Source organism: Oryctolagus cuniculus, chromosome 5, assembly GCF_051225735.1.
Source record: "Oryctolagus cuniculus isolate XC-2025 breed Fujian yellow rabbit chromosome 5, ASM5122573v1, whole genome shotgun sequence".
Taxonomy (NCBI): domain Eukaryota; kingdom Metazoa; phylum Chordata; class Mammalia; order Lagomorpha; family Leporidae; genus Oryctolagus; species Oryctolagus cuniculus.
The window spans coordinates 117,615,673-117,641,245 of NC_142871.1; the positions used below are offsets into that span (position 1 = coordinate 117,615,673).

At 42.0% G+C, this 25,573-nt stretch overlaps 1 protein-coding gene across 1 annotated transcript; it reads left to right on the forward strand.

Moving 5' to 3' along the window:
- Positions 1–18,586: 18,586 nt before the first annotated feature.
- On the forward strand, positions 18,587–25,253 carry IL17F (interleukin 17F). Its single transcript, XM_008263041.5, has 3 exons — positions 18,587–18,712; positions 22,835–23,055; positions 24,423–25,253. Exons 1-3 carry the CDS (start codon positions 18,680–18,682, stop codon positions 24,658–24,660), a joined length of 492 nt encoding a protein of 163 aa, XP_008261263.2. The 5' UTR covers positions 18,587–18,679; the 3' UTR covers positions 24,661–25,253.
- The last annotated feature ends 320 nt before the right edge of the window (positions 25,254–25,573 follow it).

A 25,573-nucleotide genomic window follows, 5' to 3' on the forward strand; every position in this document is an offset into this window, starting at 1 on the left:
TGTTGACTGCTTCTGTTCTAGTTAGCTAAAAGAACAGACAGTAGGGGTGGGCATTTGGTCTAGCAGTTGGGATTCTGATTGAGACATTTTACATCCCACATCAGAATGCCTAGATTTGATTCCTGCCTCTGGCTCCTGATTCCAGCTTCCTGCAAAATGTGCACCCTGGCTGGCAGTAAGTAGTGGATCCCTGCCACCCACATGGAAGATCTGGATTGAGTTCCTGACTTCTGGCTTTGGGCTTTTTGAGCATTTGCATAGTGAACCTGCAAATGGGATCTCTCTGACTCACTCTCTCTGCCTCAAAGGAGAAAAAGGAAAGCAGAAGACAGTGGTCAGCAGCCGCAAGAGATGAATTATATTAAAATAATTTGTTCTTAGGAACTCAATGGGTCTCTTAAAATTTTTAATTTATATTTTATTTGAAAGAGAGAGATTGTATCTGCTGGTTCACTTCCCAAATGTCTAGTGATCTGGGGCAGACAAAACCAGGGCCAGGAGCCAGAACTCAGCACTGTTTTCCATATGGTGACAGGGACCCAACTACTTAAGCCATCATCTGCTGCCTCCCAACTACTTGAGCCATCATCTGCTGCCTCCCAGGGTGCACATTTAGCAGGAAGCTGGAATCAGAAGTGGAGACTGGAGTCAAACCTAGGCACTCTGCAAATGGTATCTTAGTCGTTGAGCCTAATGTCTGCTACTCACTGAATCTTTACATTGAGTTTTACAAAACTTGTGTGTGAGTTTCCCAATTGAAAGCAACATAGACGTTGGTAAACACTGATGTGAAGAGGCTATCTGCAGGACCTGCTGCAGGAACCCAAGGCCGGGCAGGGACTAGGGCATCCCTGTTGCTACACATGGCAGAGCCTGCAGGTGATCGTCTACAAGCTGCATTCCAGAAGTCGGCCATCTGAAGCAGGTAAAACAGTCTGTGGGACTCAGAAAAAGGAGTTGGCATATCTTAAAAATTCCAATACTTTATTCCTTAATTCTGGATGAATCATCAATGTGAAAGCATACTTTTCAGGAGAATATTTAGTAAAGGTGGCTGGGATTGAGTCTGCCACAAAACTAAGTATCTTCAGAAATTTTGAGCTGTTTGTAATCAGCTGTAAAATGGGGGTAAGTCACTGCCTGATAGGATACCTGTGAGACCTAACTATGAGAGACTGCCTGTTACTAAAAGTGCTTCCTTTTGGTAAGTGTTTTAAAAAAACATAATCTTTTCATTAAAACAGTTGATTTCACCCTTGTTGGGTTCTTAACGTTATTCTCTTGCCCTGCCTTTCCTTTCCTTGGTGGTTCCTGTCTTCTGGTCAATGTGGCTTTGACTCCAGCACTTCCACGGGCGGGGATGACCTTTTCCTCCAGCTTGTGGCACTGGATTCTTTAACTTCCTCATAAGGAGCAGGCTAAAGAGGAAAAAGATTGGAAAGACCAAAGAATCAGCCCATTATTTTGTTCTGTGTCCTGAATAGTTGTCAAGCTACAGCTGTGTCCTAATGTGTACCTAAAGAGTTTAGTCAGTGGAATAAGGTGAGTTTGAGAGTAACCTAGGTGCTGCTGCTTCAGATAAACCTAGAAATGCTTTAAGTGGGTTCCCAGTCCCTGCCAGCCTCCTCCCACCCCTTCTTCAGGAGCCTTGCAGGTAGCGCTACTTCTGCCTTACAAGTAGGGAAGTGCAGAGGTGGAGCTCTGTGCACAGGTTGCACAGGAAATCCCCCCAGAGAACTGTTGTACTCAAGTGAGATGAAACAGAGCAGCACCACACATTGATAAAATTTGACAGTCCTTTATTTCCAGCGGTCTAGAGCAGGCTAGTACCTTAAAGAACTCACCCCTAAAACTCAAAGCAACGGGGTTTATAAAGGCAAAAACCATAAGGAGGGGAGAGAAAATACATGGTTGCTAGGGTCAGGCTGACCTAAAGCATGTGTGAAACTTATCAGTTAAAATCTTGACAATACCAATTACAATCTTGACGTTATTCCAGGTACCAACCTAAATTATGTGTGTGACATACAGATTATAATCTTGATGTTAGTACAGGTGCAGCCCATCTGGTTTAAGCTTGAGAGGTCATGTCTGGGGATTTCCATGTTCTGCCAAGCAGGGTATAGTATGCCGCTATTACCTTAGTTTTTGGACCATAGTTTCCTGGTGGGGGGGTGCTTTTTCAAGATGAAGTCTTATCTGTCTATAAAATGGAGTTTGTAGAAGGAAATGAGCCTTGTGAGGGCTCTCTGCATTTGAGTTCCTTGACTGACACTGCACAGTTGAATTCATGTCAGGCTATGGCAGCTGCTTCCCAGAAGTGGCCACTGGCTTTGGAAAAGAAGCTAGTTGAACTAGTGGCTCTCTGAGGTTCCTTCTGGTAATACATATGACTCTAACACCCAGAAGTCTTCTATCCAGAAGACTTGGTGATAAAACCTGTGTTGGAGTTCTGTAAGAGGCAGCCTGGAATGGGTATTCCATCATCTTATTAAATAAGCCTTGGAAGGGAAGTGGTTTCTCTATTTCCCCATTTTGTGGGTAACTCCTCAGATTGTTTCTAAGGATCTCAGGGATTTTTACTTAATTCCTAGAAATATCGTAGGACAAAATTAATTTAACTCCATTTTAATTTGCTGAAATATAAGCCTAATTTACTTTTTTCAAGACTGACACTTGGGTGATGAGCCTTGGATTCTGGATGGTCCATTATTAACCAGCATGTAACCCAAGCTCATTCTCCTCATCTTTCCCCACGAGAATTAAGATTCTAAATAACTTTGCAGAATATTTTTACTATTAAAGGCTTAAATATTTTCCACAGCCTGTAGGAAGATATTAGCCTCTGCTGAGATCTGCCATCCTGATAATAGTTCTCTCAGCAGGTACTTTTTTGTAGCAAGCTAGACTTTCCTACCTTAAAGTACAACTATTCAACCTTGAAATAGAAAGGTCTTTTTATGCCATTCTGTGCATGTGTGTTACATTCTAGTAATATAGGTGGATGGAGTCATGAAAGAGAGGCCTAATACCACCTGACTTTTAGTTTTTTAAAGACTTATTTATTTGAAAGTCGGAATTTCAGAGAGAGAGCTTCCATCTGCTGGTTCATTCCCCAGATGGCCACAATGGCCAGGACTGCAGCAGGCTGAAGCCAGGAGCCAGGACCTTCTTCCAGATCTCCCACATGGGTAACAGGGGCCCAAGCACTTGGGCCATCTGCTGCTGCTTTTCCCACACCATTAGCAGGGAACTGGATTGGAAGTGGAGCAGCCAGGACACAAACTGTCGCCTTTAAGGGGAGTCTACATTGCAGCCAGCACAATGCCAGCCCCAAAACCTGATAGGGAAAACAAAACATAAAGCTAGAGTAAGCTATGTGCCTAATTCCATTTTTTAGATGTTTTATAACTAATAAAACAACATGGAATATTTAGAAAATTGATCTATGTAATGTTACTATACTATCCCCTATGTAAGGGGATCTCTAAAAATTCATGAGAAATGAAAATTACGAAAAACTGTTCAGGGATTTTTAAAAAAATTTGTGCCAAAATAAAAATTAGAAAGTAAAGAATTAAACTTACTGTAATTTATTTTTGGTGAACTTTAAAACCAGGTGTTTTGTTTTGTTTTGTTTAGATTTATTGTATTTGAAAGGCAGAGAAGGAGGGAAAGAGCTTTCATCCACTGGTCATTCCCTAAATGGCTGAATGGCCACTCAGGTCTTCCAGGTGTCCTATGTGGGTGCAGGAGCCCAAGAACTTGGGCTGTTTTCCACTGCTTTCCCAGGTGCATTAGTAGGGAGCTGGATCAGAAGTAGAGCAGCTGGGACTCAAAAAAGTGTCCAAATGGGATGCTGGCATTGCAGGTGGAAGTTTAACCTTCCATACCATGGCGCCAGCCTGTAAAACCAATTTTAAGAGTGACAGTTGTGTTAGTCAATTATAGATTAGACATTTGAATTAGATTTAGGAACTAAGAATGTGTTTGAAACTTGAATTTAGAGTTTTAGAAAACACGCTGCTTAAGAAATGCAATGTTCTTATGTCACATTTAATTCTAATGGATAATGAAAAGTGAGGCAAATCAGTTAACCCAGGAATGACATACAGATTCCAAGCTCCCAAATACTCCCATGACAAATTTCGTCATGCACTTAGTGATTGGAACAGATGAGAAAGGACGGCCCTGCTACCATGCACTTAGCACCAGGTGTTTCATTAAATCTTTCCGTAATCCTGTGGAAGAGATGATTGACCTAAGGAGATAATTTACCCAGAGTCCCATAGCTGGCAGGTAGTAGGATATAGATTTTAGCATTTAGGGCTGTCTTGATTCTTAAATGCTGTGTTCTAACCTGAATATTTGCTGATTGCCTTCAGAGGGCTGGAAGTACCTTGTGAGGCTGGAGGCAAGCAGAGCTGCATCTGAAGGGGAACCTGGTAGACAAGGCTAGTGTGGCGAGATCAGTGGGTACCAGTGAGCTGAAATTGACCTTTCATTACTGTTGATGCTCTCTAAGCAAACTCAGGAGTTTAAATTTAGAAACATTCAAATATAATTTTTTTCTTACAGGATCTTAAATAAAACACTCTAAAATAGCCATAACAAGTAAATACAAAGCACTTATAATCTAACAACTCAGAGAAAACTTATCTTGGATATAGTTTTATAAATACTTGTATGTAAGGAGGCATCAAAAAATTAATGGGAGGGCCATTGTTGCGGTTATAGCCACTGCCTGTGTGGCTGGCATCCCATGCCGGTGCCAGTTCAAGTCCTGGCTGCTCCACTTCTATTCCAGCTCCCTGTTAATGTGCCTGAAAAAGCAGTGGAAGATGGCCCAATTCCTTGGGCCTCTGCATCTATGTGAGAGACCCAGATGAAGTTCCTGGCTCCTGGCTTCAGCTTGGCCCAGCCCTGGCTCTTGCGGCCATTTGGGGAGTAAACTGGCAGATGGAAGATCTCCCTCTCCCTCTCCCTCTCTCCGTAACCCTTCCTTTCAAATAAATTAAAAAAAAAAAGAAAGAAAAATGGAAGCTATGAGAAAACTATACAAAAATTTTACACCGAAATATCATTTAATTCCAATTCCCCCCAAGCTTTGAAGTATTCAGTTAATAATTTTCTCATAATTACAAGTAATGCTGTGATGAGTGGCCTTGTTGCCAAATTTTGGTGGATATGCTTAATTGCTTAGGGAAACTTCCTGAAAGTGTAATTGCTAGACCAAAACAATGAACATTATTAAAATTTTAGGTACATTTCACTAAATTACCAATTTCTGTTTCCAAATTTAGAGATGAAGGGGTGTCCTGTGTCCTTGCTGATGCTGGTTATCAACCCTATGTACCTTTTAAAAATTGCTACATTTGGTCTGCTTGAAATTTGAAGTTAATTTTTAAGATCTCATATATACTTCTTATATAATACCTTTACTAGTGCCTGCAATTGAGGGTTGTGAGAGTAGGGAAAAATTCTTATTAACACACAGCAAGAGAAGAAGAGGCAGTTCAGCACCACTAGATAATCTTTGAGAGTGCGATGGAAAGTTGGTAGAGTAAGCAAGTGAGGCATCTCAGCAAAACCGCCCGTCTGCCCTTGTTTCTGTTTATCTTAGTAACACAAAGATGAGTGTAAGTACAATAATGTGCAAAGGCTAAACAGAGCTCAGAATCACAAAACCAGACTAGTTCCATTTTTTGTCATTTACAGAGAATAGGCAGAGTGGTTTAGTATCTCAACCCCAGTCCTAGACATCACTTAGAAGATGTTGCACACTCTGCAAGTGGGAACTCCACTTTGCCGCCAAGTACTGGGCATCTTTTGTTCACATACTCTCCAGTTTCTTTCTCAGGGCTTGAAGTCACAACATTTTGAGTTTTAGCTTTGGTGTTTAATAGCTATGTGGCTTTGGACATTTTCCATGCACTCTTTAATTCATTTCTTAATCTATGTGACAGATTTCTTAGAATTTCTTAAAATTTTTTTAAAGATCTATATTTATTTGAAAGAGTTACAGTGAGAGAGGGAGAGACAGAGGAAAGAGGTCTATCCACTGGCTCACTCCCCAAATGGCTGCAATGGCCAGGGCTGGGCCAGGCTGAAGCCAGAAGCCAGGAGCTTCATCTGGGTCTCTCACGTGGGTTCAGGAGTCCAAGTACTTGGGCCGTCCTCCACTGCTTTCCCAGGAACATTAGCAGGGAGCAGGGTCAGAAGTGGAGCAACCGGGACTCAAACCAGTGCCCATGTGGGATGCTGGCAGTGCAGACAGTGGCTTAGTCTACTGCACCATGGTGCTGGCCCCATGTATGGGATTCCTGTGAGAATCAAAATAATGTAGTCTTGTCTTGTCCCTAGTTTTAAAGTTTCAGTTACCCATAGTCAACCATGACCCAAAAATATTAAGTAGACAATTCTGAAATCAAACACTTCATAAATTTCCAATTGCGAGGCATTTTGAGTAGCATTATGAAAGCTCACACCTTCCTATTCCAGCCCAGGGTGTGAATCATCCGTTTGTCCAGCGTTATCTATGCTGTATACCCTTCCTGTCTGTGAGTTACTTGGTAGCCGTCCTGGTTATCGGATAAACTGTTGCAGTATCACAATGCTTATGTTCAAATAACTTACTAGATAAAGGCTCCATAGCTTTGAGTAGTGATGCTGGCAATTTGAAAATGCCAAAGAGAAGTCATAAAGTGTTGCATTAAAGTGCAAAGGAGAAAGTACAATAGGGTATTTTGAGAGAGATGAAACATTCACATAACTTACTAGAATGTTGTTAATGCTTGTTCTTTCTTATTGTTAATCTCACACTGTGCCTAATTTATAAATTAAGCTTTATCAGAGGTGTAGGAAGAATAGTATATTCAGGGTTGGGTACCATCTACAGTTTTAGGCATCCACTGGGGAATTTGTAATGCATCGCGCACAGTAAGGGGATACTGCTGTGTATCAAAATGGCTGTGTACTGTGTGGCTTTATCTACAAGGTAAGGCTTAGTATAATCATTTCCCTCCCTTATCAGCACTTTATTAAAGAGCTGAACAGTGTAAGACCAGAGAAAGATGGCTCTGGAACAGCTGGAGAGAGTGATCCCTTTATGTGTAAATGGAAACTAGGAGAAGTCAAGGCCTGGGGTCTATGCTGGACTGTTCTGCCAGTGTTGTTTTTATAGGAAAGCTGTTCAATCTTCATCAGCCAACAGATTATTTCTAAAGACCTGTGGAGCTCCTAAAAGCTGTCAAGAGCCAGACAGCCAAGGTGAAATGTCTTACCTGACTTTAAAGCCTGATCTACCTTAGGTGCTAGATCTAGGGGTACTCAGTAGGTTGTCAGAGAAGTTTCACAGGATAACAAAATCAATAGAGACATTCTCAGATTTGTTCACCTGATACAAAACCTGCATAATTGACATAATTTGTAACCTGCAGGAAACTTTGTCTTTAGAAGAAATGCTGATCTGTGTGGCCAAGGACCTATCTAGAGTGACATATTTTTTTAGGGGGGTATGTCCTATCTACCTTCCTTTGATCTCCCCTTGAGCCAGGTTTACAAAGAGAGCAACAGGATGAGTCCTGCTAAATTGGGAGCACTTGCACTCTGCCACAAGGAGAGAAGCAGCAGCCTCAAGTCCAGTTCTTCCCAAGTACTTTCCGTTCTCTGTCTTCATTTTCTTCTGCTCCACCCTTCTTCGTGCCCTAATCTCTGCAATGAAGAACTACCCCTCACAGAAAACGCCTTTCATTTTTTTTTTTTTTTAAACAGGCAGAGTTAGAAGAGAGAGACAGAGAGAAAGGTCTTGCTTCCATTGGTTCACTCCTCTAATGGCCACTACGGCCGGCACTGTGCTAATCCAAAGCCAGGAGCTGGGTTCTTCCTCCTGGTCTCCCATGAGGGTGCAGGGACCCAAGCACTTGGGCCATCCTCCGGTGCCCTCCCGGGCCACAGTAGAGAGCTGGACTGGAAGAGGAGCAACTGGGACTAGTACCCGGCGCCCCAACCAGGACTAGAACCTGGGGTGCCGGCGCCACAGGCGGAGGATTAGCCAAGTGAGCCACGGTGCCAGCCACACCTTTAATCTTTTTTTTTTTTTTTTTTTTTTGACAGGCAGAGTGGACAGTGAGAGAGAGAGACAGAGAGAAAGGTCTTCCTTTTGCCGTTGGTTCAACCTCCAATGGCCGCCGCGGCTGGCGCGCCGTGCTGATCCGATGGCAGGAGCCAGGAGCCAGGTGCTTTTCCTGGTCTCCCATGGGGTGCAGGGCCCAAGCACCTGGGCCATCCTCCACTGCACTCCCTGGCCACAGCAGAGGGCTGGCCTGGAAGAGGGGCAACCGGGACAGAATCCAGCGCCCCAACCGGGACTAGAACCCGGTGTGCCGGCGCCGCTAGGCGGAGGATTAGCCTAGTGAGCCGCGGCGCCGGCCTCACACCTTTAATCTTATACAGCATTTCTGCCAGAATCAGGAGAACACAAGAATCACCATTCTGAGTCAGATCCAAGCAGGAGTGAAAGTGCCGAATTTCTCAGAAGTGTGGTTGTTTCAGTACTGTCCCTTCTCTGGTTCTCTACTGTCTTCTGTTCTCTGCTTAATCTGGATTTTCCTGGAAAACAGTGATGATACTTAGAATTTTTGGCATTTGGAGGCATGCAGTTTTTCACAGAAAGGGAAAACAAATGGAGAGGGCAGAATACATACCTGCCTCCACTACCTTGTGTACACTCAGATACACCCTGACTTGAAAGACTGAGAATGCTTGGAATGTCATTGTGGTTGTGGTTTTGGTTTTGGTTTCTATAGGATCCAAAAGCTGGACTGTCAGTTCCTCAGGGACCCCCAGTTACAACTCCCATATGCCAGATGCTCATCAAGTCTTGATGTGACTTCCAATCTCACTTCCTTTGGAAAACTTCTCTATATTTGAGGATAATATTCTGTTTTTATTTTTAAAATTTTGTTTTAGTTTTATTTATTTGAAAGGACAACAGAAGGAGGCAGGGGAGAGAGAAAGAGAGCAGGTGAGCTTTTATCTGCTGGTTCACTACCCAAATGGCCATAATGGCTGTGACTAGGCCAGGCAAAGCCAGGATCCTAGAACTCCATGTGGATCTCCTGCATGGGTGGCAGGGGCCCAAGCACCTGAGCCATCTTCCACTGCCTTTCCAGGCACATTAGCAGGGAGCTGGGTTGGAAATAGGGCAGTTGGGACTCAAAATGGCACTCTGATACGGACACTGGCATTGCATGTTGGTGTTTAACCCACTCTGCCACAACGCTGGCCTCTGAAGATAATATTCTGTGTCTGCAAATGTTCTGTTCTCCCAAATATTCATATTTAACAATTTTGTTGACAACCCATCTGACCGATTAGAAATGGAAGATAGCAAGAAAAACTCGGTGGAAAGAAGAAATAAGCTAGTATTAACATAAAATCAAATGGGTATTTATTGAACACTGTTAAGGGTAAATTGTTAGGAGTGTGGGAGTTATGGGAACACAAAAAACAGAAGTCACAGTGGCCTCCTTTAAATAATTTACATTCCAGAGATCAGGTTAGGAGACTGAACATTTGAAATTGTGTAAAACCAAGCACATGCCAGTGGCTGTCATGTGGACAGTAGGAAAGTTAGCTCTAGTTAATCACTGAAGGAAATCAAGTTCAGAATAGGGAAAGAGGGCTCAGGGTAGGAGATGATGGATGTTGTGGAAGGGGCTTGGAGAGTGAGTAGAACCTAAATGAGCAGAAATAGTCATTTCAGGAAAAATAAAGCAGCCCATCAGAAATGTATGTCATTTTGTGGTACAAAAACAACCTGGAGTTTGCCACATTTCAGAAGTTTGGGAAAGTGACCTGCCATAATAAATTAGGTGGAGGTGGGCCAATGCATAACAAATTGATAATTTAATCTAGAGGCAAGAATGGGATGAAAAGTCATCTTTCTGGGCCCGGGTATGCCGTCCTGACCCACCACCCCAAAACTTGGTTGATTGTCAGTGTGACGTTTGGAGGGAAAGTACAGGAGCAAAAGTTGCTGATCCTTGGTTCCTTTACAACTCTGGTAGAAACTGGTAGAGGAGCAATTCTGGTGGGAGGAAGCCAGGAAAATTCGACAGTGTCTGAGATGCTCAGCCGGGCTTTCCCCAGGCATCACACTTCAGCAGTGCATTGACTAATTCAATCCACCTCAAGGCAGGAAACAGCCTGGCTGCTGAGTAAGTAAAAGTCTGCACGGAACCATGTGGAGCTGGCCACAGGTCCTGGGATAGGCCACAGCCAAAGGGCTGCTGCTGGACATTCCCACAGAACAGCCTCCTTCTGCTACCATTTGTTTCATTCCCACCCTTGCCAAAGGACTTCCAGAATATAGGGAGTGAAGGAGGGAGTGAAGGTCTAAGATGTAAGGTTTCTGTTATTTGTTCTGATCCTAATAGTCTGTCAAGGATACTTTACCTTGAATTTCTCAGTTTCAGAGAATGTAATGCATCTGGTGAACCAAGTTGCAATTTTATGGGAAGTGCAGCACTTTCTGTAATGTTGCCTAAAGTGGCATCTCACAGGCTCTCATGTGATATGAATTGCTTGGGCATCTTGTGAAAATGCAGTCTGACTTCAGTGGGCTTGGGGTAGGAGCTGAGTCCTAGGCGTGAACACAGGGCAGCAGGAACTCAGGGCAGCAGGAACTCTGAGCGGCAGGAGCCCCCTGGATGGGGTAGTGCTCTCCTTGCAACACATTCCAAATCTTGAGGTTGTTCTTCCCCTACATCCTTTTGCTCCATGTGCACATCAAAAATCTGTTTGGGATGCAAAAAACTACGCAAGAAATGGAAATGAAGGAGAATTCAAGCCCAAAGCCTAGGAACCTTCCAGGTTCCTTGGACATATCAGCTACTAGGAGTTCCTTACTGGTGTCCCTCCAGGACTGACTCAAACTCCTATGACTTATGTGTGGCTGTTTCCCTCATTCCTCTGCCCTGGAATAGGCTTGTTCTTTGTACTTCCCAAAGGCCTAAGGTAAGTCCCCTCTAAAACACAGTCTGTCTGGTCTGGCCTGGAGTTCACAGCTGTCCTGGGGGAAGAAAAGTGTTAATGGTGGACTTCTTTTTTAGATAATATTTTTATATTTCTTCCTTTTCCCCAACAGTAACTGGTACAGGGTGGTGTTTTTGTTAGTAAGGAGATAAAACTCAGATGCAAAAACTTCCATGGGTCTGTAGAATAGATTCCGAGTTGAGGAATCCCTCATTCAATCTGGAACTTTCTCTGGTGATTTATTCCTGTTCCACCAGGATCTTCACAGCACTTTAGGAAAACTCCATTCCTAAGACTCTATTACTTTTTTTTCTTGGCTTTTGCCTCTGATCCCCTTCACTCATTCCTGCCCACACCCACTTACCCTAAAGCTCTTTTTTTTTTTTTTTTAAATCAGAAGATGAGAAAGTATACTCTGTTTATTTGAGAGACAGAGAGTGCCTGCATTTCCCAAATGCCTGTAACGGTGGGGCTGGATCACTGCCTGCACTAGGCTGAAGCCAGGAGCTAGGAACTCAGCCTGAGTCTCCCATATGGGTGGCAGAGGCCCAAGTTCTTGAGCCATCAGCTGCTTCCTTCCAGGGTGTGTATTATAATGCAGGAAGCTGATATAGGGAGCTGCCAGGACTCTAACTCAGCCATGTGGGTTCCTTAGCTGATGGAGCAAATGCCCACCCCAATAAACTGTATTCTGAAACAGAGGGTGAGGGAAGGAAGGGGAGGGGGAGAGGGAGGGAGGGAGGTAAGGAGGGGGAGAAGGAGAGAGGGAGGGAGGGAGGGAGGGAGGGAGAGAGAGGGAGGGAGAAATTACAAAGATAGAAGGGAAAAGAGGGCATCTGCATTTTTTGTTCTGTATTTACCTAGGGTCCGAGTAATTCCTACTCTCACAAGCATCAGTATGTGAAGCTTCTGGCACAGTATTCTCATCTGAAAATCATTTTAAAGAAGAGTTAAGGGCCAATATGTGGCACAGTGAGTTAAACCACTATTTGCAATGCCAGCATCTTGTATTGCCAGTTCAAATCCCATCTGCTTCACTCCCAATCTGGCTTCTTGCTAAGATGCCTGAAAATACAGCAGAAAGTGGCCCAAGTTCTTGGGCATCTGCTACCCATGTGGGAGTCTCATATGGAGTTCCAAGCTCCTGGCTGTGGCCTAACCCAGCCCTGGCTGTTGCAGCCATTTGGGAAGTGAATCAGTGGATGGAAGATCTCTCTATCTTTACCTCTTTAAATCTCTGTCACTCTGCCTTTCAAATAACTAAGTTTTTTTTTTTTTTTTTGGACAGGCAGAGTGGACAGTGAGAGAGAGAGACAGAGAGAAAGGTCTTCCTTTGCCATTGGTTCACCCTCCAATAGCCGCCGCAGCCGGCGCACCGCGCTGATCCGATGGCAGGAGTGCTTCTCCTGGTCTCCCATGGGGTGCAGGGCCCAAGCACCTGGGCCATCCTCCACTGCCTTCCCGGGCCACAGCAGAGAGCTGGCCTGGAAGAGGGGCAACCGGGACAGAATCCGGCACCCCGACCGGGACTAGAACCCGGTGTGCCAGCGCCACAGGCGGAGGATTAGCCTATTGAGCTGCGGCGCTGGCCTTAACTAAGTATTTTAAAAAATAAATGTTAGTTGCCATGGTTTATGATTTTGTGGAGATTCTAGAAAGTTCATGATGACTTTGAATATTTGACTCAAATAGGAAAAACTATATTAACAAGTTCCAAGAATTCTGATCTGGAAACAATCTTTTTCACTAAAAGGGAGAAAAAAGGATTCTGTGGGGTTTTGGGGGTCCGCAGTTTCTCAGTAACAAGTGCCGTCAGGTTACCACATTTTTTTTTTCTTTGACAGAGAACCACGACGTAGGGTTATGAAAGGGGATGGGGCTGCAATGATTCCGAGATTCAAAAGATGAGTAAACCATACGTCTAGTTAGTTTGTGTGACGTTGCAGAGGAAGACTTTTGTGCTTGCGGGAGAGAAGAACTACAAGATTTGAAGCTTGCAAAGGAAAGTTGTACAACTCTGATGCCATTTTGGCCCAATGATCTAAAGCTGTATTCAGAAAGCCTGACTCTAACATAAATAAGTGTTCAGGGAAATTAGGAATGTTTTGATTTCACATGGAAGTAGACTGGAGTTAAATTGTTTACAGTGAATAAAGTAGTGAACTGTAGTCTCAGTTTATATTTTGAATTCAGTTCTTTAAAACATTTCAAATCTAGTGTATGTATGATTATATTGTTAAACTGACTGTTTTAGTGAGGAACCAGAGCTCAGATAAAAAGCAAAAATACACGGAAAAGACTACCAACACTTCAAGGTCTCTGTTTCTTCAGACCAGGATATGCGACCGTAGCAAACAGTCTGCCAGTCTCAGCAGTTTACAGGAACAGGTGATTGTTTCTGACCATGCTTTCTCATCCGGTGTGAATCAACAGGGAGATTCAGCTTATTGCACTCACAGCTGTAGACTGATGGGGCCCCGCCCTCTACCAGACTCATTTCCCACAATTCCATGCTCACCAAGGTGGGAGAAGAGAGGTCATGGAGATTGTCACTTGGGTTTTAGATTCTTCTGCCTGGAAATAACCCACTTCACAACCACTCAGATTTCACTGGCTAAAGCAAGTCACCAGCAAGGCAGCAAAGACATGTTACTGCCCATGTTCCTGGAAATAGAAAAAGATACTATTTGATGCACATGAATCACATCTAGCATTGTCAACTTGTCACCAATTCTTTGGTTCCAAGTCCTTCACTTCTTCCCCTTAGGAAAAATACCCAAAATACCCATCCCACACTTAGCTTAAAGTCTAGATTTTTTAAAGAAAAAAAATTATTGATAGAACAGATTTCAGGTATTTCATTGATACGGTTTTTTTTTTTTTTTGTCCCCAGAAACCTTTTATTTAAGGTATACAAAGTTCATGCATTTCATAGGTAAAAATTTAGGAACATAGTGATTCTTCCTACCCTATCTGCCCTTCTACTCCACTCCCACCCTTATTCCTCCTCTGTCTTCTATTCCCATTCTTATTTCTTACTAAGATCTATTTTCAATTCACTTTATATACATAATATTAACCCTATACTAAGTAAAGAGTTCAACAAATAATATGAAAAAAAAAACTGTTCCTCAACAGTTGAGACAAGTGCTGTTCAAAATCATCACATCTCAAAGTGTCATTTTCACTTCTATAGATTACCTTTTAGATACTCTATTAGTTACTGTAGATCAGTGAGAACATATGGTATTTGTCTTTTTGCGACTGGCTTATTTCACTAAGTATAATGCTTTCCATTTGCATCCATTTTGTTGCAAACAACAGGATTTCATTTTTTACCACTGTATAGTATTCCATGTTGTATATATCCCATGATTTCTTTATCATAGATACAATTCTTTTTTTTTAAAGATATATATATATATTTATTTGAAAAGCAGAGTTAGAGAGGGACAGAGTCAGTGAAAGAGAAAGAGAGATCATACATCCACTGGTTCACTCCCCAAATGGCTACAACAGCCCGAGTTGAACCCATCTGAAACCAGGAGCCAAAGCTTCTTCCGGGTCTCCCACTTGAGTGCAATTGGGCCATCCTCTGTAGCTTTACCAGGCATACTCTGGATCAAAAGTAGAGCAGCTGGGACTTGAACCAGCACTGCAGCTGGCAGCTTTACCTAATATGCCATGGCGCCAGCCCCTATAGATAGAATCCTAAGAAGATAACCATACTTCCCTCCCTCCCATTCTCTTCCAATCTCTCCCTCCTTCCCTCCCTTCCTTTTCCTTTCCTTTAATTTTTGCAATAACGTACTTAAAATTTACTTTGTAAACACAGGCTTCATGTACCACTAACTATAACGTTCAACAAGTAAAAAGTAGAGAAAGATCACTGTTCCACAGGAATATAGAAAAAAAGCCATAAACAACAATCAAATCGTAAGACGTCAGTTTGATTCTTATACTTTTTTGTATTCTATATTTGCTACCACATATCAGAGAAAACGTTTTTGTCTTGGGGACTGGCTTATGGATACTATAGTTCATTATATAAGGTCTGAGTAGGTAGAGCGGGAAAAGATCAATAAATACTTGAATTAGGAAAGAGAAATCATGAGAGCTGCATAGGAGTTCTGTTATATAGTAATTCTGAGACCCTGCTTGACTGACTTTGGGCTTCATAGCCAGAACTTGTGGAAGGTCCTTTCATCAAGCCCTGGTTCTGATTTCGGGGAAGGTCTCACTTCTCTTTTACTCTGTGGCCCGTGGCTTCACTCTCAGGAGATTTAAAACTCTTTTCTCCTAATAATCTCTTGGTCACTATGAAATGATATTTATGAATACACCTTTCTTGGGGCTTAGTTCGTGCTTCTAGGCGGTTGAGGAACTGATGGTGGTTGGTTCCTGATTAATTTTGAGAACTCTCTCAAAAGTCCAGCAAACTACTTATCTAAGTCAATTCTTTTGGGATCATAATTCCTAGAACACCTCTATTTCTTTGCTTTTTGATTCTTATGACTTTCTCTCCTTCTCTTGATTAATGGTAGATTACTAAAGTTATATATTCTGATTTTTATTCAATTAATTGAAATTAATTATTCAATTAAAAGGATTTACTAGATGCTTCATTTTGATTCTTGCCCTTAGGAAATTTATTTGGTTGAAAGATTTTGCTGGGAAATTCTCTCTCAAAGTCCTTTTCAATCTTCTGCTTTTGGAGACTGTAAATAGTTGTGTTTTTTCACCCCCAACCTTGCAGGGCTCTGAATTCTGGACTTCATTCCTTTTCATTTCTATTTGTAAACTGGCCAACTCTTCCCTGAGCTTTTATTTTTCTTGTGTTACTTTGCCAAATGCAGAACACACAACTAACAAAGAGGTTTTCTAACCTCTTTCTCCAGAGCTACAAGTTTATTGGGTACAAGATCTGCCCCAAATTACCAGAGGCAATAGTTTTACAAAATGTTTGGCTATTGTATAACATGGATCATCTGTTATCGCCCTTCAGTTTCATGACCTGCCACCTGAACATTGTTACAATGCCATTATCTTACTCTTTTGTTATGGTAGCACCTTACTTTTGGGCATCAATTTCTGTATCTCCAGATATACTGCTATGTCATGGCAGCATAGTTTGATTAGATTTGCCTTGTTTGGAATGAGGGTAAAACCTTCTGAAAATTAGATTTATAAGCTAAATGTGTACATTTATACCATCAATAGCCCCAATAATTTCATGTTATTATCTTAATGGTTAATACATGTGTGTCCATTTTCTTTCCATGACTAGATTTTTGAGCTAATTATGGTAGACTCTAATAGTGGTTCTATTAGCTTTAATAGTAGCCCCCCAAAATATGTAGTATCACTTGAAACACATAGAATAAAAGTCTCATTGATTTCAGTGTTCAACCAGCTTTACTACTTTGGCACATGTAAGGCTGTGTGAAATTCATTCCTAAAACTACAAGTCTTCTGATGTTTCGTTTGGGGAGCCTTTAGGAAGCCTTTGGAATTAATCTAAGGTGGCCTGGTCCCTAGTGTGTTGTGTTGAATGACAGCTCCAGTGTATCGCTGAAGCTCTAACAGCTGGTGACAGCCTGAATCATGAGTGGTGGAGAGCAAGTCAGTGAAGAGCTTCTACCATAGTCAGCTGAGTGCTCATTGTGTCCCCAGCATTGTACATGATTTATATTACAAGAGATGTTCCATACATGTTAGATGAAATAATGATCAGTTATTAGTTTGGCATCCTGATAGATATTTTTACTGTGATGTGTATGGAGGTATGTGTGAAAAACTTTACAACCACTGAATGTAAAAGTCCGTGTTGCTTCCCTCTCTACATAAAGGGCCACTTCATCCTTCCCTTCAATCCTGGGAAGAATTAGTTTTTTGCTGAATTAGTAACTCCTAGTTTGAAGCGATTTGTTTATTCCTTCCTTCAAGAGAAATGGTTTTTCTATGCATTGAGAGATAGTTCTGAATGGGGAAGAGACACTGAAGAAAGGGAGTCACTCAACCCACTTAAGGGGTATATTGGATATTTTTCTTTGGAAGCATGAATGAAATAAGCAAAGCTGAAAGCATGGCTCTTGATTTCATGGAGCTACCTTCACTGTGTATACGGAAGGTCATATCTTGTGAGGCCTTGAAAATTCTTTATGAGATGGGCTTAGGATCATCAGTCTGGCTAGAATGGATTTGCTAGAGAACTTGAGGATGTGTTTGCATAGAAAATACACTGCTATAACGTAGACTGTGTATTTCGGAGTATATATTTAGATAAGGAGGGTAGATAAGATTACCTGGAGATTGCAAAAGTTGCCCCAAAACTAAGTCCTTATAGACCCATTCTAAAACACATAATCAAGGGCAAGATAGACTAAACATAAGGGAAAAGGTGATGAGAAAGGGATAAGTCCTGAGAGGATGATTTGAAAAAATTATCTTGGAGTTTAACTTCTGATTGTTTTAGAAGGGAGGTGCAGAGAGGACTCCATAGATAAGGGGAGGATCAATGTGGATGAAAAGACTGTGACTACAGAATGTTGAGTAGTTTTGGCCTCCTAATGAACCCAAGTACAGCTTATTCTTCATTTTCTTCAGTTAAAATAGAGGGAAGTTGTTAAAACGTGTTATGATAGAGGAAAATGACTCTGCTCTGTAGAATGTGCCTTGCCTTTTGAAAAGCATATACCTAGTGTTAACATTTTTTTTAAAAGTAAGTTGCTGGTTGTTTGTAAATATATGAATAAGTATATTAATAAATATATTTAAATATAAATAAATATATATAAATATATGTACCCTGGGGTATAATTCCTGATAGATATCCTATACTTAATTAATTTTTGTTGACCTGAATGTAATTGAGACAAATTAACTTTGTGCAGGTCATTTAAAATTATATGCCAGAGTGTCTAACTTGCTAATTCATTTTGGTTAAAAAAATTATCCTCGAACAGAGATAGTGAAGGTAATGGTCATTGATATGTTGAATGAATAATGATTATTTATTAAGTACTAGTGGGAGTGTAACTGTAGGATTAAAAAAGAATTGGTGCCTGGAGACCATGAAACACCCTAAGGAAATAATTCCTGAATCTCTCACCGATGCCATTCATTTCTTTTGTTTAGTGTTCCTATCCATAAAATAGAGCTAAAGATAATTCCCTAGTTTAATACCAAGGCTTCTGTAAGGATGACTTATCTCCCATTTAAATCATGGTTCATATTGCATGATTGGAAAATAGAGCATGTGGTTCATGACAAGGGTGTTGGCAATCATGACAGTAATTTGTGACATGGTTCATTTCTGTAATAAATCAGTGAAGAATTTCACTATTATTTAGTGCAGTGGGGGTGGAGTGGGGTAGAAGAAAGGGAAGATTTGGTCCTTTTTCCGTCATCTCCTTTTAGGGTCCCCCTTTGCGTCCCCTTCAGGAAGTGGAATAGAAAAAAAGAGTCTGCATTCATCAGTAGCTCTGGGTAAACCACAACTTAAAGACAGTAAGCAGGTCAATCAAAATGAGGACAGTGTTTGCTATAAAACCGACAGGTACTGTCATTGACACACACAGACACACACAGGGAGACAATATCACAGGAGAGCTTCCTGCCTCAAGCAAGCAACCAGAGCAAAATGACAATGAAGATGATGAATGACACAGCCATGGTGAGTAGTAGCAATTCTTATTTAACAACAGTCATCTGGGATTTCAGAAGAGCCAATTCCTAAAGAAGTGGGCTTGATTGGGATCTGGTGGAGGAAAAATTAGAAAAGTTATGGTAGGGTATAAAGCACAGCTCTTTGCCTGGTGATTAGTGCAGTGCTGTTAGCATGTACAGGTCTTGGGACCATAGACACTTGCTATGGTCTCTGCTGTGGCCACCCATTATAGGGTTAGGTTGACCTAAAATTCTTACCCACTGGTAGGAGCCTAGCTTACTGTTTATTGCATATGTGTGTGTGTGTGTATATATGTGTGTGTGTGTGTGTGTATATATATATATATATATCTTTTACCTGTGCCCTTTTTTCTCCTTTTACAAAATAAAGGAAATATAAAAGAGCTTAGATTTCATAAGAGGTACATGACATATGACAATGGGGACACTTTTATCTTTATTTGTTATTTTAGAGAGCTTAAGAGATTAAATAAAATACAATACCTAGAATATAGGCTTTGGAGTCAGAGAGATCTGACTTTCCTACTTGCTACTTTTGGATTTCTATACTGTCTAATGACAGATCTGACATGCTTAGTTTTTTAATTAATTTGGCCATTCTAACATACAGCTGGAAAAGATAGAGCATTTAATGTGTTAATTATTTTTAAAAGGTTTATTTATTTTCTTGAAAAGTAGAGAGATGGGGGAAAGAGAATACAGAGAGAGAAGGAGAGAGAGAGAGAGGGAGGGAGGGAGATCTTCTATTTACTGGTTCATTCTGCAAATGGCTGCAACAACTAGGGCTGGGCCAGGCCAAAGCCAGGAGACTGGAACTCCATCCAGGTCTCCCAAGTTGAGGGGCAGGAGCCATCATCTCCTGCTTTCCCAGACATGTTAGCAGGGAACTGGATTAGAAGTGGGGCAAGGATTTGAACTGGCACTCATATGTTATGCCCATGTCACAGAGGCAGCTTAACCTGCTGTGCCACAATGTCAACCCCAATAAGTGTTAGCTATAACTAGTGATGGTGTTATTATTACCCTTAAAACTCTCATGAACTCAGTGAAAGTGGGGATTATTTTTCCCATTATACAGATGAGCAAAAGCCAAATTAAGTAATTTATTTAATATGACTGGACACTGTAGGCATAAGAACTAGGACATGAACCCAGGTTTTCTGGCTGCAAGTACTATACGCTTCTCTGAGTGGTTAAGAGGCAAGATTTCTGAATTTAATACCATTGCATCCAAGCAAATCTCTTGGGTAGTTTTCTTTTCCAAAGACATTTCCATTTCTGGTTTATCTAAAGAAATCTATTGAGTTGTCAACAAGAAATATGATACTACAAGGGGAATAGGAATAGGGTTAGAAACTGAGAGGTTGGGACTGGCGTTGTGGCATAGCCAGTTAAGCCTCTGCCTGCAACACTGGCATCCCATAATGGGCACTGGTTTTAGACCCAGCTTCTCCACTTCTGAACCAGCTCCCTGATAATGCACCTGAGAAAGCAGCGGGAGATGGCCTGAGTGTGTGGGTCCCTGCACTCTCATGGGAGACCCAGAAGCCAAGGAGACCCAGGCTCCTGGCCTTGACCTGCTCCAGCCCGAGCTGTTGCAGCCATAGAGATATGAGATGTGAAAGTGGTTTCTAAAATATTCTAAGAAGATGAGGCTATTTCAAAGAGTTTACAGAAAAATGAAGTGAAAATATATTTATTTTGCTGCAAAATTTTTTGTCATCCATAAAATTTTTTCAGAATTTTTATTTTCTGTGACCTTTTGGGTCAAAATTAAACTTTATTTTTAATATACTCTATATATTAACTTCCACAAGATCCCACCTATGTTTTTATTTTGAAAAATTTATGCACCAAAATAAACAAATTTTTCATGACTTTTTTTAGGAACCTCATATAAAAATGAATATAATGACCTATTAAAAGCATGGTAGTTATTGCTAATGTACATAACTTCCAAGGTGCAGTTACTTTACCATTTTGATAGTGAAAATTAGAAGTGATTCTGTGAATATCATACAGAAAAGATTAACTTCAGAAACCCAAAGAAGTGATTGATAGGCTTGGGAAGCGATGCAGGGATCCTCTTACCTAAGTTGGTATCCTTTTTCTTTTTACAACAATGTCGTGCTCAGTCAAGACAGAGGTGAATGAGGTAAATCTCACATCTCTCTCATCCATTTTCCAGCCTTATCATAATATTAGCTTCATAATTGCCACCTGTATTGAATACTTGCCACGTGCTGTCAGGGCTTTTCCTGCTTTCTGTGGATCATCTCATCAAATTTTCACACTTTCTGGTGGAGGAAACTGAGTCACAGCTTCTAAGAGTCCTCAACAGGCCCTGGCCATCTGCCTCTAGAGCCCCTGCCCTGAGCCACTAGAGACAAAAACTAGTTGTTAAATGAATCAATGCATGATTGTGCAGCTGAAAGTAGATGAGTGCTGATTATCTGAAGGCAAATCAGTCTCATTCTGGGTTATCTAGGTCAATCTTGCTTTCAGCTTCTTTTGTATCAGCTGCTATGACTTCAAAAATTGATGCCATGACCTTTTGGTTTACTCTGATCACTTTTGTCCCCAATGTCTGCATTATATAAAAAGAAGAAGGCCTCTTCAAGATGTGAATGTGAACAAATTGCTCCCAGAGCTTCAGCTCCTGTTCAGTGTCATCAAGGGCCTTGTCCAGGTGCAGGAAGGTTTAGTAATGATGGTGGGATATATCTTTGGTAGACAGCCAGGTTTTTAGCTCTTCTTTTAGCTAGGTCTTCACAAAGCACTTTGATTCTTTGTGCATTCCTATAGCACCAGATGAACTGATATATCCATATAAGTATAAAAAATATTTTTCTGGGGCCAGCATTGTGGCATAAGAGGTTAAGTCGCCACCTGCAATGCCAGCAGCCCATATGGGCACTTGTTTGAATTCTGGCTGCTCCATTTCCATTCTAGCTCCCTGCTAATGCACTTGAGAAAGCAGCAGAAGATGGCCCAAGTCCTTGGGCCCCTGCACTCATGTGGGAGGCCTGGGTGAAGCTCCTGGCTTCAGCCTGGTCCAACCCTGGCCGTTATGGCCATTTGGGAAGTGAACCAGAGAATGGAAGTTCACTCTTTCTCTCCCTCTCTCTCTGTAACTCTGCTTTTCAAATAAAAAAAAATCTTAAAAAAATTTTTCCCAGAGTTAAAGAGAAATAGTTTCCATATTCTTTGTTGTGCATCATTAATGCTCCTGCTTCTTTCAATTAGTATGGATAATTAGAACCTTGCTATAGTTGGTTTTGCATAATGTTTCTCTTAACACATTCAACTTAACTATATTACTTAATTTAAAGTATTGTTTTGCTCATTCATTTACTCACCTACTCATTCTTTCAGAAAGTATTTATGTAACACTTGCACTATGCATTTTCTCCCATGGGAACTTAGAATCTAATGGGTATAGATCTGACTTGAACTCAAACAATACATTTCCAGACAATTAAAAAAAATGCTGTTTGACTGCTAAATGGTAAAAGCTGTATAGTTTTAGGAAAGTAAACTTCTGATTGAACCACTTTAGAGATGTTTCTCAGAGGAGACTACATCTGAGAAGCAGCATAATGGAAGAATGGGGTTTTGATAGACAGAGGTGGGACAGTGTATTTTAGATGGAAGGTAGCTGTAAGGAAGGATTTGTGGACTACAAGGCTGGAAATATAGACAAGAGCTGTTATTTATTAAATCTATTTTTGTTGGAGGATGCTTTACATAGAACATTCTATTTAATCTTGTTAACTTTGTTATAAAATATTATTATCCAGCTGGGAAGCCAGGACAGGATTTAAACCCCAGTCCCAGACTCAGACCCTGACATCTGTCTCCCTGTTTAGGAGCTTTTAGTCTATGGAGGGCTTCAGTCGCCAGGCTGACTTGGTTCTCAGTTTGGTATCCTGATATCTTCAGGCATAACGGTTAACTGTTCTCATTTGTGGATGAGAACCTAGGATCGGGAGAGAAGACCTGATCCCATCCAAGGACTAGAAGTGCTTGGTTTAGCAAGAGCATCTGTTACCTCTTGCCAGCAAGTGGCTCCCATATCTAACCAGCTGCAACCTCCTCTGTTTCCCAGGTCAAGTCTCTGCTGCTGTTGATTTTGGGGCTCACCCTCCTGAGGGAGGGGATGGCTCGGAAAAATCCCAAAGTGGAGGATGCTACCCTCCTAAAGCCTGGGAATTGTCCCCCTCTGGAGGACAACAGTGTGAGAGTTGACATTCGCATCCTCAGTCAAAACCACGGAGTTCCCATCACACATGACTTCCAGAACCGCTCCATCTCCCCCTGGGATTACAAGTAAGTGCAAGGGAGACTGATTTTTCACATTCCTTTGAAAAATAGGTTAGCTTAATCTAATCACAAAGTAGAAAATTTAGAACACAGAGAAATCCCACTTTTTCTGGGTGTTCACATTTTGCTGTTTCAGGTTAGGTCCACCTGTGTGGGTAAAGATCCTGAGATTTTGCTTCCACATTCTCCACTCTTTGCTTTTTCCTGCCTCATGCAGGCCTGGGTAGAAATTTACAAACTTTCTATGTTGGAAGAGGGGACTGTATAAAGCATCACACAAAATTACCTCTGCATAAGGGTAGCAGAAACCTGGGGGGTCTAAGGTTAAGGAGTTTCATCAGATCAGATATTTTCCTTCAAGGAGCAGGGCTCAGGAAGCAGTGGAAGTTAAGGGCTATATTAGGAAGTGGGTGTTGAGTGGGGACTTTCAGAGTATAATCTTGTGGTTTTTGTCTCTAGAGGTTCTTGGCACATCAGACACCCACCTATACCCTCCAAAAGTAAGCCTAAATAGAGATGCTTCTGGGGTTGCCACAAAGCTTCCCCCATGAGGGAAGTGTATATAGTGGCAGGTTGACTGGATTGACTTTTCTGCATTTGTGCCTCCAGTAGAGGAGCCTGTTGAGGGAGAAATTTAATTTTTATTTATGTGTGGGACAGGGAGAGGGAAAGGCATAAGCAGAATGGAATTGGGATCCTGGAACTCAATCTAGTTCTCCTAAGTAGATGGCAAGGACCTAGATACTTGAGCCATCATCTGCTGCCCCCTAAGGTGCACATTAGCAGGAAGCTGGATGGGAAGCAGAGGACCCAGGATCCAACCCAGGTGCTCTGAAATGGGTTGCTGCAGTCCCAAGTGGTATCTCAATCTCCACAACCAAAGCCCTCCCTGAGAGAGAAATTGAGAGAAGGTGCTGATTCACAGTCCTCTGGGCCGTTGATTTTCCTTTCCAAGCAGCAGTCTTGTAGGTTGTTCTTGCCACTAGAGATGTTCAGTCTCTAGGTGAAGGATGAACAACAATTATAATCATAACAATGCAAGTAGAAATAAGTAAAAATCTAAAATTAATTGAATGATTACATAGTATAGTGTGGTTTTTAATGTGCTTTTGTATCACTGAATGTTCCCAGCAGTCCAAGGAGGCAGTGGTATCTGAGAGTCCCCATTTCATAGCCGAGGATAAGGCTTAGGGAGTTCAGCAAAGGCCAGAGGGCTGTGTATGAATCCAAGAGCATCTGGCTCCAGATCCCGCGTCACAGTCTGGGTTACTCCAACTGCCTCCCTCTCAGGCAATGTCCAGTGCAGCAGGCTCCCCTTCTCTGTTGGTTTTCCTCCACTGGCCTCACCCTTCTGCCTTGGCTTCCTCCTGCAGCATCACCCGGGACCCCCATCGGTTCCCCTCGGAGATCGCAGAGGCACGATGCAGGCACTCAGGCTGCATCAACGCCCAGGGGGAGGAAGACAGCTCCATGAACTCCGTTCCCATCCAGCAAGAGTTCCTGGTTCTCCGGAGGGAGCCCCAGGGCTGCTCTCGATCCTTCCGGCTGGAGAAGGTGTGGGTGACCGTTGGCTGCACCTGTGTCACCCCCATCGTCCGCTATGCAGCCTGAGAGCTGCCACCAAGTCAACTGAAGATGCTAGAGGAGTGCCATACCTCACCCCAGTGCCCGGCCATGAGTCTTGGTCCCCAACTCCCCCCACTTCCTAGGACCCCCGATAAGACACACATGGAATCCTCAGAGCTCTATATTATAGGATTGATACTCTGGGTGCTTCAGAATTCTTACATAAGCCCAAGAGGTTCATAAGTCCCAACCCCTGAAAATGGATGGCCCTTGGTCCATTCACTCAATGTTGTATTATGGCTGCCTTCTAGTCACCTGATCACCCTGACCCAGTGCCAGTCCCTGGGAGCTCTGCTGGCAAAATGGGCCTGTTTCATGTAGATGGAAATGCTGAAAATATGATCACAGTGTATGGTATATGGAAGGGGTTGTGCAGGGTGGAGTGCAATAGCAAGGATGGGGCTAGGGATTGGCACATAACTCTAGTAGATAGTTGGCTGTAGAGGGTGAGAAGAGCTACTAGGCACTTATATTTGAAAGGAAATTGTCCTTATATTTATGACCTAATGATTATATAAAATGCTAGAAGAAAAATTAATTTATCCATTACTAATTAATAAAATATTAATAATCATAAATGCTTCAAGTGTTTGTTTCTGTACTCAGGTCTCCCCTAAAGCTGTTGACTTCCTTTGTACTTGTCCTTTGTTTGTCATTTCCTCATCGGAACTCTGGGGTTAGAGTTGATTTATTACTAATAGTGCTTGGGGGTTTGTTTCATGAACAGTGAAGAAAAGGGTACAAAAACTCTTCACTGCTTCATCAACCTGCCTACACTGTTTCAAAAAACAAACACTTACTGGCATTGTGTTAGCCATAGGAGATACAAAGAAAGGCAAGAAATGTACGGGGAAGGGTTCCAGTGTTGATAGCAGCCATCCACAGAGGGCCTGGTCAG

What these genes read in the sequence shown, in the direction of transcription:
- IL17F (XM_008263041.5), top strand. Translation starts at nt 18,680, where the DNA reads ATGACAATGAAGATGATGAATGACACAGCCATG. An exon ending in TGATGAATGACACAGCCATG is followed by an intron (nt 18,713 to 22,834) that starts GTGAGTAGTAGC and finishes TCTGTTTCCCAG; the next exon opens with GTCAAGTCTCTGCTGCTGTT. An exon ending in ATCTCCCCCTGGGATTACAA is followed by an intron (nt 23,056 to 24,422) that starts GTAAGTGCAAGG and finishes TTCCTCCTGCAG; the next exon opens with CATCACCCGGGACCCCCATC.